This window comes from Macrosteles quadrilineatus, unplaced genomic scaffold (assembly GCF_028750875.1).
Source record: "Macrosteles quadrilineatus isolate MER2022 unplaced genomic scaffold, UCM_ALF_1.0 Scaffold_2__2_contigs__length_208266976, whole genome shotgun sequence".
NCBI classification, from domain to species: Eukaryota; Metazoa; Arthropoda; class Insecta; order Hemiptera; family Cicadellidae; genus Macrosteles; species Macrosteles quadrilineatus.
In genome coordinates this window covers 25419107-25432435 of record NW_026542595.1, presented here as the reverse complement: position 1 = coordinate 25432435, position 13329 = coordinate 25419107, and the positions used below count along the sequence as shown (strand labels likewise).

Here is a 13329-nt window from a genome sequence, read left to right as displayed (position 1 = left end):
TGCTCAGTTCCCGCCAACTACTACAATAAACAAATCACAATCCGCTAAACCCTTACAACCACAAACCTGACAGCCAGGACAGCACTCTATTCAACGCCACAGATCTGGTTTCTATTGTGAATAGAATGATTGGTATTATAAATAAATTTTAAAATAGTTAACATTTAGCTACCAACATTTTGTATGTCTTAGAGAGTATGTCTGTTTAGGTCAAATTATTTTAAATTTGATACTCATATCAAAACAACAGCTATTAATTTCTAGAAAAATAAATATTAATTTTAAACATAGTTAACTATTGCAGATTAACTATGTGACATACCTGATCAACTGAACACTTTTTACTAATAACTCAGGGCCAAAACTTATTTCCTAAAAACTGCCAAGAGTAGTCATGTGTAAACATTCCATAAACTCCAAGGTCAAACGTCACACGGCAGAAAACAGCTGTATGACTTTTTCTCGATCCATTCGTAGTGTAAATTCGTTGCTAAAAAACTGGTTATTCCACTATAGTTTGACTGATTTATATTGTATTTTATCTGAAGACATGTTGAAAAGGACATATTGAAAAACATATACACAAACGTGTAGAGGTTTTCAAATGTGTACAAACTATCACAAATTTAGCCCAGGAATAAAAAAAGGTTCATGACACAAGAGCGTGTTAACGATTTAATATTTTTATGATCAAATTATTATTTTGGCTAAATTAACAAAGGAACTTTGATTGGTTACAAATACAGTAACTGTACTAGAATACACATCACTGTATTACACGATTCAGTCACAGTTAAGTTAGTGTACATCAAGTAGGTTCACTGACACTGGACTCACTGCGTGGAGGCTGCGCAGTTCTGTTGAACAGTTTTGGTGTATTTAGAAGTCTCCAGCCTCGCATTTTTTAAAACCTTTTCAACCTTCCTGAGGATCACCTTCCTGTCCTTCATCTTGTCCAGGTTCTGGTCTCTGGTGAGGATCCACCCTGACGCTGAGGAATAAATACAATATTGTGTAATAGTTATACATGTTACCAGTCCCAAAGTCCCAAATGCACTTTGATGGATATAATTGAGTGTTGTATGTACATTACTTAGATTACGTATGATCCAGTCAATCTATATCTCTACTTGAAAGACAGATGATAATATTAATGATTCAATCAGTTGGTTTTGGGTGGAGTGAACCATATTTATAATAAAGAAAACAATAAGTGCTATGTCTTAGGTGTTGATGGTCACCCATATAGATTAGACTGGAAATTTCCTATGAGGAAAGTTTTATTCGATTTGTAACTTAAGAGTTTAAGCAAGAAGATTGTACAGGGTGGGGCAGGGAAGTATCCCTAATTTTAAAGGTAAATTAAAAGACAACCAAAAATGTTAGAGCCAATCTTTTTATTGAGATTAAAAGGTTACATCTGGGAGTTTATTTTAATATAACTTTACTTGGTTTTAAACAGCATATCCTGCAAGTGGTGTCCCTAATCTTAAATGCATTACTGTATTCTTGTTCTGGAGTTTATAATAACTTTGTGAAGCATGTGTTGTGGAAAGAGGCAACATTCAAGGTGAATTGCATCCTTCAAGGCATCTAGGGTCTTCCCTTGAACTACCCTAGGCTTAGCATCACTCCAATAGAACACATTCTGCTTATTTACCCGCTCCAGGAATATGGAAGTGTGCCTCGTCACTAAACAAAACCCGAGCAGCATGAGGTAGTCCCGCAATTAAGATTTCACATGCCTGCATTCGTTGTTGCCAGTCCCTTTGTGTGCTTTTATGAGCAGCTACCCTCCTGTATAGATGGAGGTGTAGGTCCTCATGGAGAATACGAGGCACAGTACGATTAGACAACGCCAGCGCGGATGCATGCTTACAAGGAGAACTTTGAGGAGACTGCAAAATCGATCTTCTGACAAGGTCCATGTTTTCAGGACTCCGGACCGTTCTTTGAGCTCCAAATATCCTTCGCAATACACCACCACATTCACGAAAGTAATTCACCCACACCAAATTGTAACAGCTTTGCGACAGGCCACCCGATAACCCGACAGCCAATGGTAGCTGCACAGCAACAATAGACAGATTTTTGAAAAAATACATCTCGAGTGCAAAAGCACATTGGTCACTCGAACAAGCCATATCTACTACTGATAGTGATATTTTTAGAAATTCCCAAAACAAAAGCTTCATTTGAGCCTAACCCCATTCCTCCAGCACACTCCCACTACTCACAGTACCATCTTAAAAGTAGGGATATTTCCCTGCCCCACCCTTAACATTTCCTTCAGTTTAAAAATAACATGTTCTATTTGTTATATTATTTTTCTACGCATATTGTTTGCCGGAATATCGAAGGCTCTAAATTCATTACATTCTCTCCCATTTTATCCTAAAGGGGCTTGCTCAAATTCATGTAGATCTTCTTTTTTGGCCAATTTCTTTGTTTCGAGATAGTATTTCAATATGAAACGAAAGGAAACACCAATGTCTGGTATCTCATCTGTATCTTGTAGTAGCAAACGAGGTTGTTTATTGTACATGCATTTTTTGTTTGTTATTTTTATATAAATTTAATAAATAACAGAATATTCTGTTTTTATTATTATGGCGTAGCTTTGGTTGTAAACACGGGCATATACTTGTCTTACTTCCCGGAGATTATTACACCCTGATTGAGAAATGTCTTAATAGGACACTTCTTACAAAGGTATTTATCGTGTTGATGAAATTAGTTGACAAATAATCAAACCAAAAATATTAATTACTCAATATTAATAGATAATTAAACCAGAACCGTAGTACACATCTGCAACCTTACAACACATATAATGCAAACGTTTCATGAAAATATGTACTTTAAAATACCATTAATTGTATTGTGTTTTTAATTGAATATATTATTATGGAGTTACATAATATCATACTCACTCTCGTGGTGATGTAGCAGGTCTCTACAGAAGTATACGACGGCCCATCTGTCATAGTCCGTGTCTAGGATGTGTAAAGGGAATGTCTTCGTTGCATTATCTACAAAAACAATAATAAATGCGGGCATATGTAATACTTTGTAAAATAAATGTATTTGGAAGTATTGTTTTTTAAGTTCTTTGGCTCATAATATTGATTATTTTGAAGAACACAAATTAAAATATCTTATAGTTGTCTAATACTTTACTTCTAATATCCTTACTAACCTTTTCACATATACTTGACCTCTTTATCAAAATATTCACTCGTTTGAAAAAAGCTAAGAATAAAAAATGAATAATGTTAGCAACAAACTTTAAACAATCAAATAATTATTATTCAAAATTACGCCTAAAAACCTGTACAATTGGAGTGTTTACCTGATATAACAAATGTGACCTTCAGATGACCCTGACGAAGGTCTGGATTCATCGGCACTGCTGAGCCGTTGATGCTGCTTCTGTACCCTGGACTGAGATTTACAACTGTCACAGGTTAGAATGTACTAAATAATAAATAGTAGTGTAATAGATAGTTACCACCACAACTGAGTCCCTCCCTTCACTAATCATAATAAATGTTCTTTTAAACCTATCAATGTCTTTCATTCTCTAAATCGTATTGCGTTACATCGTATATTTCAATTATTTATTTAAAAAAATTATGGAATTCAATTACGACAATATACTATATCTATTTAAGAAGAGAAGCCTACGGTTTTCCCCCATAGGTTTTTTTTTCATTCTTTTACGAACTTTATGTGGAATTAGCTTAGCAAGTAAATACACAAAAGGGATCTCTTATTCAAGATCCTCTCATTCTTCCAAGATTTTCTATAAATTCAGAGATCATTATTTTCATAAAATTATAGTTTTTATTTTTTTTAACAACGTATATTAATGGAAGTGATTTTTGTATATAATTGTTAAAAACCAGAACTTAACAGTAATCTATTTAGGCTAACATTCTGAGTTAAGTTGAAGTTTTTAATAAGGTCATGCTACAACAGGTCACGCTGTATATTTTCACTAACTAAAATTATTACAGGTGCTCTGCACAGTTACCTCACCTGGGTATCTGCCAGTTGTATACGTCCACGTGTTGTAGTGAAGTGTTGTAGGAGTATCTAGCAGTCACACACTTGCCCTTGCCTTGGATAGACTCGGTACCGAAACTGGCGTACCCGTACCACGTGCCCATATACTGTATATACTATGTACAATGTAGGGAGCCTCACCTGGGTATCTGCCAGTTGTATACGTCCACGTGTTGTAGTGAAGTGTTGTAGGAGTATCTAGCAGTCACACACTTGCCCTTGCCTTGGGTAGACTCGGTACCGAAACTGGCGTACCCGTACCACGTGCCCATATACTGTACCACAAACATAACACTTGAGTTTTGAATTCAAAGTATTATACCAAAACTGAAAAAACTCTTATTCTAAAATTGCATTGCATTTTGTATCCGGGTTAAAAAATACGTTAAACTTAATTGGTTAATTTAACACAATTGAAATGTATTCTATACAACTTTAAATTGAATTTAGTTAGAATAGATTTATATGTCATGTTTAATATAATATGTTGTTAGCTTTTAAATGAAATATTTTATTTATTTTGTTAAAGGTTCAGTAGTAATGCAACATAACAACTTTAGCTTCGTCTTGCGCTAAAGCATAAACATTGCGTTTCGTTTTTATCTAAAATATCTTTCCATAAATTGTTAAGTGAAATCCATACTTAATAACTTTTGTTATCCTACTTGTATAAAAAAACAAATTGCTTGTTTAAAAAAAAATAAATTTCAATATATTTTAGACGATACATTTCCATAAAGGATCAATCGCCTTTATCTCCTCCGATTTCGCAAATTTAACTAATAGATTTACAACAAAAATAAGTTATGTATTTATAACTATTCATGTATTTATGTACAAAACGACTAAAGGATAATTTGATTTGATTTGATGAGATTGGAAAATTTAAACAGAAGTAATTGTTAATATATCAAAACTTATCTGTAACCCTTACAATAAAGAATGAAGTGTGTATAACTTAATTGCCACATTTAAATTAGAACCGGTGCTGTACAGTTTAGCATGTAATCTAAGCTTACCTTGTGTATGTCGAAGTTTTGCTTGACCTGCATCTGAGGACACTTCCCTGGAGTTATTACATGAGCCTCTCCTTGTAGCCACAAACACCATTGTAGTACAGTTACCATCACCACGACCACACAGCTCGACCTGGCACAGAACAAACACAATAACTGAATAGTCACGGCATAACTTATATTTTCATTTGTTTGTGTTTGTGCATTTCTAATAAAAAAATAAAATTTTAGACCACTGAATACATCTACATTTTGTTAACATTCCATGTACACTTACAGTAATAAAATAAGATAAAATGAATAGAATATGAAACAAAGACTCACATGGTATAAGAGCAGAATTGAATACAGCGCAAGTTGAGGAGAGGACCGGAGGTATAATGAACTGAGACTTCCACTTGGTCTCATTCAGCAAACCACTGACACCTTGGCCTAGCGAGTAATCTCCTCAAATAATTAGAGAAAGTTGAATGTACGGGGAATTCTTTCATGATGTATAAATTGTAGGAAACCTCCTACATTATTTAAACAACTACGAAGACCTTGTAATACTTTTTACTGGACCGTATAGCTACATTTATATTTAATGCCGTTCAATACTTGGATGTTATTGAGAAGTGAATCTGTATTCATTTCATAGTAACATACAAGTTATTGAAATTTGTTATTACACATAAATGAAATAAGTAAAAAGTAGGCTTTTGCCACAAATACCAGCCCTGCAAACGTCCAACCTCCTCTAGATGTGGCTGGATTCGAAGTAACGAGAAAGTTACAAACTGTGACTAAGTCCAGAGTAAGTTAATATTTGTTGTGTACTATTATAATGCTCGGTAAAACAAACTGAAATATAAATATATAAAAATAAGCCATGTTCTATTTTGAAGTATCTTTGTTTATATATTTTTCAACCAAACCGTTCATACTAAAATGAACAAACTAACTACAACGAGCTAACTACATATTCTACTGGTGCTGAACTGGCCATAGATACAAAATATGTTTTAATTTATTTGTTATATTTGACATTTTATCATCGTTAGTTTTTTTTTCGTGATAAATTAAATTTAACGGGTTTTGGAGTAAAATTAACCAGAAGGCAACTGAAAATTCAAAATTTATTTTCCTTCAGTCACCCGACAAAGTGGGCTTCCTTGCACTGATTATGGTACAGAAAGCTGCTAATTGCTGCATTTACTTACTTTGCTGCACACTTTTTACTTTGTCGCACACCAGTATTCCAACCAAACAACACAAAACAGCGTGCTTTTATTATGCACGTAATCCGTGTACGCTTGGAAATAGGTTTGACTACGATCATCTGGTGCAGTTGTTTCTCATTTCGTTCAACGCTTGGATTTAACCTAACCTAAACGGTGTTTTTAGTGTTTGAAAGATGATTTCTATGCTTTAAAATAACTATAGGGCAAATATAATGTGTAATGCGAGAGCAATGTGCCTTTGCTGTATTACAACAAATAAGTTAACATTAAGTTTCTTCAGTTAATAATAATGAAAATATAATATTTCTTAAATAATGTTTCTAGACTTGTTGAACTACTATAAGATGAAAAATATAATATTACTATTTCAACTCAACTCAACACAAAGTATATCTTTTGTCATGTAATGTATGAGAGTATATCTTTATTTAATGATATTGAATGTGTAAAGCTGCAGGTTCTTATGAAGAAAGTCGTAGATCAGAAGTAATGGCAAGTCTGGGAAGTCTTTGTATGTATCGCTTTGTCGCGAGTTATATGGGCCATAACCCTGAAATGGCTTTTAGTTGTCCAACATTTAGTTCACAGCAGCCCACTCCAAGTTAACTGGTTAGGTGACAAACTACCTGCGTCAAGAACGAAACCTTTACTTCCTTGCAGCTGGCAGTTCTCTTCAAATACCATCGCCAGTAAGTGCTATCACTAGGGTGTAATGTTTTTAAGGAATCTAGTCTCGCTAGGATTGATTTTTCTCACGTATTCAAATGGCATTCGTAAACACTCGTAGATAAAAATATAAGTAAAATAATAGTTTGTATCGTAATGTACAGCGAGTTATATGAATCGTTGCAGCACATATGCATAAAGAAAATTTCTGATTTCTTTATTGGTTGTTTATCAAAACAGGTTTATAAAAAAAAGAAAATTTGTATTAGGACCAAAGCCTAAAAATAGCATCATACTCAATCAGTACTTAGATGAAATGCTAAAAGAAACACGCCAAACTTTTTGTTATATTTTAAAGACCATGAAATAAGAATGATTACCAAACGGCATAATGGTGTATCTACTAACCAGCATTTCACATTAATAGGTTAATGCAGTCAACGTACCGCGTTTAGCACTCTGAATACCTTGATTGCCAATACGTGTACAGTAATGTAATAGAATAAACTACTGTATTCGTCTTTTTAGCTCAATCGATTGCTTGATATTGGTGTTGAATACATTTTCAAATAGCAATTTTTAGAGGCTAATTTTTGAGATACAAACAACGCTGTCAGCTAAAATGAATGGAAATGTTTTTTAATCTTAATTTTAACGTCCAAATAGTGTACATAACTAAGCCATTTCCAGCAGAACAGAATTGATTTTAGAGTGACATAAAAAGTTTAAGCACCATCCAAACCCTTTTTTGGATTCGAAATTTAAAGTTTATGCTATTCGTTTGCTGCCTTGTTATCAACAAAGTCTATGTAGGTTGTGCGCTAATAATGTAGGAAGGGGGTTGATAGTAATGTATATTTCTAGCACAGAGACGTAAGATGTATAAATTAATTACGAGTACTCTAATTTACTACTCTAATTTCGCTAGTGGCTACATGTTGACATCGAAGAAACAATTTCTTGATATTGTACCATCCCAAAATATACTAATCTAACCAACTAAAAGCGGTACTATAACATACAATGCCATTCTAGATAAGTAAATAATTTGTATTTTTACACGAGGTAACTGCTTGGCAACACATAATCTGATTCCTAAATACGTCGAATGTATTGTAACAGTTTTGTCTTACTGCGCATTGCTCTTATAGTAATACCTCCAACATAACAGTTATGATCACCATTACACAGTTTAGTACAGTGATACAGATGCAGCAACGGCGGGTCGTGATGGTCAAGTGTATTCATAGCTCTCGTGGACGAGTCGCCCGCTAAAAGGCTAACACCAGAAAGCCATTTGCCACCGCTGGCTGTCGCCCTGACCGGAATTACATTGGCCCTTCACCCTTTCATCGAAAACGTCCACCCTTAGCACTAGAATACCCTTTTAGGAAACAACTATTCTTCTTCGTATATTCATAAACTAACAAATTAACACAGAGCGATTTGTAACGCTTTAGGTATTTTTTGTTATCATCAGTGTACAAAGTCTTGTCGTAAGACTCGTAACTATACATTTTTTTACTTTAAATATTTATTCTCCTAATTTTGTTTTTCCCCACCACGACCAACGCACGTATTCGTACACAATATTTTAAACCAGCAATAACAAAAATGTAAAATTTTATACTCGTCTACCAAACACGATAAAACCTATATTACTCTTATTATAGCTTTTATATTTGCTCACTTATATGGAACATCAGATTGGCGTTGGTTTATGTCGCCATAAATGTTATATTAGATATGACTTAGCGTGATTGCGTAGGTTCATAAAGCTTGGTGTGAAAGACTCATAGCTTACATTGAGTTGGGGTGGATCGCACAACATTAAATTAACCACAATGTTATATATCTATACTTTCATAGTGTGCCTTTCGACAAAGTAAATCCTTACAAGTTCCTATTGAAGGAAATAATATTTGTAACAAATATTAAACTTCTCAATTGGCACACAACTATAATAATGGTAAAACCCGAATTGCGAAGGTATATGCAACTTGAGTGTTAAACATTTAAGTTTTCATTGTGTTGGTTGGTTCATATATGCCTGATGAGGGAAAGTTTTCTCGCATTAATGGCGCGCCTCCCCTCACGGTAGACATTAATAAACAATTAATGTAGAATTACATTTGGCCTAATGGCCAATTACCCAGTTTCCATTTATATGCAAACTGGCAGCACCCTTTCACAAATTTCAAGTGGCATCTCAATTAGGGTAGGGTCACGGTAATGACATTCTTCCCTGGAAGGCACAAGTATTGACATTCTTTATATTCGTCTTGTTCTCAATCTGTAAAAATTTAATTTTTATATTGGTACTGCGTTAAAACAATGCCAACAAACTCTTGAATAGATCGTGCTCGTATATAAGTTTTTTGTTCAAACATCCTGCTTTTGAAACCTTACAAACACGAATCCTAGAAAAGCACGTCATCTGTGTTTACCGTCATCAAAAGATCACATTGTATTATCAACCATAGTTGTCATATGCTTGGAGCACTAGGTGTGCAGCTAACTAAACACGAAGTACCTTAAATGTTATTATTATTTTGAATGCACTAGCAGCATAGTTTCGTAATAAAATTGAAATAGCACGTTTTTAATTACAATAACTCTAAATTGCCCTTCCAAACCTGGGTTGGTTTAATATTAGCCTGGTTTGACATCAGACAACCTTGTATTACGAATTGGAGAAGTCATGTTCTTCGCATTACTTTCAGGGTAAACAATAAAACAGATACCGTTTCAGATATGCATAAGTGGAGCCTTACTTGTGTCACAATTGGTGAAGCACCCAGTAAAATAGGTGCATTTTTAAAACACTTTAAGTAAGACCTTGAAGCCAGACACTTGTTTCTCAACAGGTATCTTCTTTGTATTCTCTTTTCTGTGTTTATAAATAATAATAGCTAGCCTGAAAATACGTATTTTCTTCAGTCAACCAAAATGTCATCAGATGTGATTTAGTGCGATACAATAAAAAATGGAAACCAATAGAGATATCAATCATTGAAAACACAACTTGCATGTCAGAGTGGAGTAAAGCAAGAAGCCAAAGCAATCGCTTTCAGGGGGTCGGTAAACTAATAAAGATAATTCGAGGGGTCGGGTGATATGAAGGGCGATTTTACGTTAAAGAGTGGATTTCCCTGAGGTCCCCTAGCCACCCTCTTACACGAGGTAAAACTTAGGCTTAGCCCCCCCCCCCCACCCCCCCCCCCCCACTCACCCCTCAGGTCACGTCCAGCCACTGGGATATGTGAGGTCAAAGGGTAGGGGGTAGCTTACACGTCAAGTGTTTTTTTTTTTTTCAGAATCTTAGGATGTACATGAGTATGTTAAGAATACAAAAATAATTACAAATATTGATTAGATATTGTTAGGGATATCAACTAACTACCATACAATATTAATATTATTTTATATACAATATTATTTTGTAACCATCTGTAATTGATCGCATCTTTCAATACTGTACAACAAGCCTGTAGCTAATGTAAAGTATATACAAACTATGTTTTCTTGAAAATAAAAAGATATAACACATCTAAACTCAGCACTACTGTAAGAATAATTTACAGGCCTAGTATTTATAAAGGCTTTTATTGAAAATCTGATTGGTTTGTTGGTCTGGTTTATAAGGGGGGCCATCAGTTGACCGACAAGATACTTGGTCGTTTGTCCAGTAGACCGTCTTTTTTTATTAAATAGATAAATACTAAACAAAATGCGTATAGTTTGAGGTGGTTTGAGTGTATATAAATCTGTTACCATCCCTTTTTCTACTGACCAAAGACCAAAGTAATTTTAATATTAATAAATAAACTGTTATTTATATAAATAAAAGTTTCATATAAAATTTGTGTATGATAATTATAACAGAATAATTAATACTCTAATACTTTCTTATTAAATGGCGACCATACAAAGTAGGTATTTTAAGCCAAGTATGAATGGAGATGAGTGGCACGATCTTGTAGTCTTGTTAGTGACTAAGGCCGACTTATTCCACAGACACAGCTGTTAATTAATACAGCTAATGCCCATACAGCTAATGGCAATTAAGGGACCTACAGTTTATAGTGGAATCCGAACCACATTTTTGCCTTGGTGTATACGAATTGGTCTAATTATCAGGATAGTACTGCGGATAGCCGTAGTACTCACTCGTGCGGACGTTAATCCACACCAGGGAGTATCGCATCCACAGTGCATGCCTATAAATATCCATAATTCGTGACCTCCTAGTAGCTGGATTGCAGGACGACGCCACCCGTCCCTTGAGATATGAATTATACAACGTAAGAATATGAATCAAGAACGAATCAGAGTCAGTTTATGTACCCACTTTTGTTCGTTTTTTAAGTCATTAAAATCTCGATTGATGTATTAAAATGTTGTAATAGAAAATTCCAAACGTTCTAAACAACCTTAGTTCCTAATTCTTTAAATATTTTTTTTCATGGATTCTTACAGCTCTATCTTTCCAAATTCTTTCGAACCTATTTTTAACTTTCACGCAAAAAGTCCGTCTGTGAGACATCTTGTAAAAACCCGGAGAACCGAACCGAGAAACCTGAGATGTAATGAGTTGTATAATAATGAGTATTGTTGTCAATTTGTTGGTGGTCAGGCTCCAAGCTGCCAATTATGTGACTCCGAATAAATAGGGAACAGTGGCGGCCGCTTTGACCAATAACAAGCAGTTTTTGTGCGCCATACGACGCTCGTATGTGTGTGTGTGCGTGTATAGTGCGTTGCAAGTGTGTGTGCGTGTGTCGGTATATCGCAAGATCACCATAACACGGCTATATATTGCACTGTCTCCTCGCCATAACTCAAACTCGACCATTTCCATACAGGAGGTATTGTTTATTAAAGGAAGACGAAGGACGAGCCAGCAGACTGTGAGAAAACCAACCCGCTACACAACACACATGTTCACTACTGTCTACTGTATACCGTCTGCACTAATACAGGCCTTCACGTCGGCCAGCTAAGGTGACAATAAAGATTTCAAATTATTAAAATATACAAAATTAAAAATATTCGAGTTGCATACTCAGACTTACGAGCTGGAACAAAAATGACCGACCACCGCACAAGCAAGTTCGCTTAAAAATACAGAAGACAGCAAAATACGCCTAACATTTTACAATACACTTGGACCATACACATTTACAAGGTGGTGTGCTAAATATGTACAATGACGATCGCTTTTGTTACCTACAACCGTCACGTGACCGGTCACCAACAGGACCAATCGGAGGCTGCGTTATATTCGTGTGATAGTACTATAACGTATTATTATAACCAAGTGTTAGAACAACAACTAGCAGACACACCTATTTTCACCCTGCATAAGACTCAACCCTTTACAGTTAAGTAACTCCACATGAATTTATTAACATTTGTCACATGAGAGAGTTTTAATTTATTCTACTAAGAATGTGGATTATGGGACAAAAAGTGAGTGTATAATTACAGAATTTGCTTAGGTATAACCTAAAACATATCAGCCGCCAATATATTATAAACTTAACTCACTGGCCGACTATATTATTCCAGAAACTGCAGTTTATTGACGGGTGCCTAGCCTAAACTGAGGTATAATCTAAAACGTTTCATAGCCAATAAGCAAATTCCGATTTCGTTATAGTCTGCTTTTCTACAACACTTTATTAAAAATTCAACTTTCCAATAATGCTACGATGTCCAACATGGTTTCAAATGGATTAAATTGAACCAATATTTCCATATATATTAACACGTTAATAGAACATTAAATAATTATTGTTTGTACGTTTCTGACGATATTCGTTATTTGTTCTGTTAAACAGTCTGGTCCCTGCCGATCTATAGGAGGCTTTGTTTTGTAAGTTTGAGCCTGCCAGATAACGACCAAACAGCTTATCATTGTCTGCATATATTCAATTCAAACTTTATAATTGGTGCTGCGATACGAGTACTCCAGGGAATTACTGCCACCTAGATCTAATACGTAGTATCAAATTTAATTAACACTGTTTGTGCTTTTACGGGGTTATCTCTAAACTAATGAAATAGTTGACAACAGTTGTATTACAAATTTTTACTTCAATTACATCACATATACACCCATAATGTGGGGGGGGGGGGGTGTAACGACCTATGGGGTGGTATTAAATCCAGTACCATTGACTGTACATGAAAAAATTAAATTTACGGCACATATTCCAAAGGTGAACATTTTGTTCAATGTAATAGCATAAAGTAAGAATTCTAAAATTTTATACAGGTTCAATAGCTACAAATAGCTAGGCTTAAGATGAATAATTTAAATGGCTGTAAGATTTTCCAAATCAAAACAAAAT

The 13329-nt window shown here is 34.8% G+C and overlaps 1 protein-coding gene across 1 annotated transcript; it reads right to left on the bottom strand.

Annotated features, from left to right (window-relative positions):
* Window positions 1-668: 668 nt before the first annotated feature.
* LOC128984011 (lazarillo protein-like) lies at window positions 669-4172 on the bottom strand. Its single transcript, XM_054403292.1, has 4 exons — window positions 4042-4172; window positions 3353-3444; window positions 2934-3032; window positions 669-991 (listed from the first exon to the last, which is right to left on the bottom strand). The coding sequence occupies exons 1-4, from the start codon at window positions 4170-4172 to the stop codon at window positions 834-836; spliced, it is 480 nt and encodes a 159-aa protein (XP_054259267.1). The 3' UTR covers window positions 669-833.
* Window positions 4173-13329: the final 9157 nt, after the last annotated feature.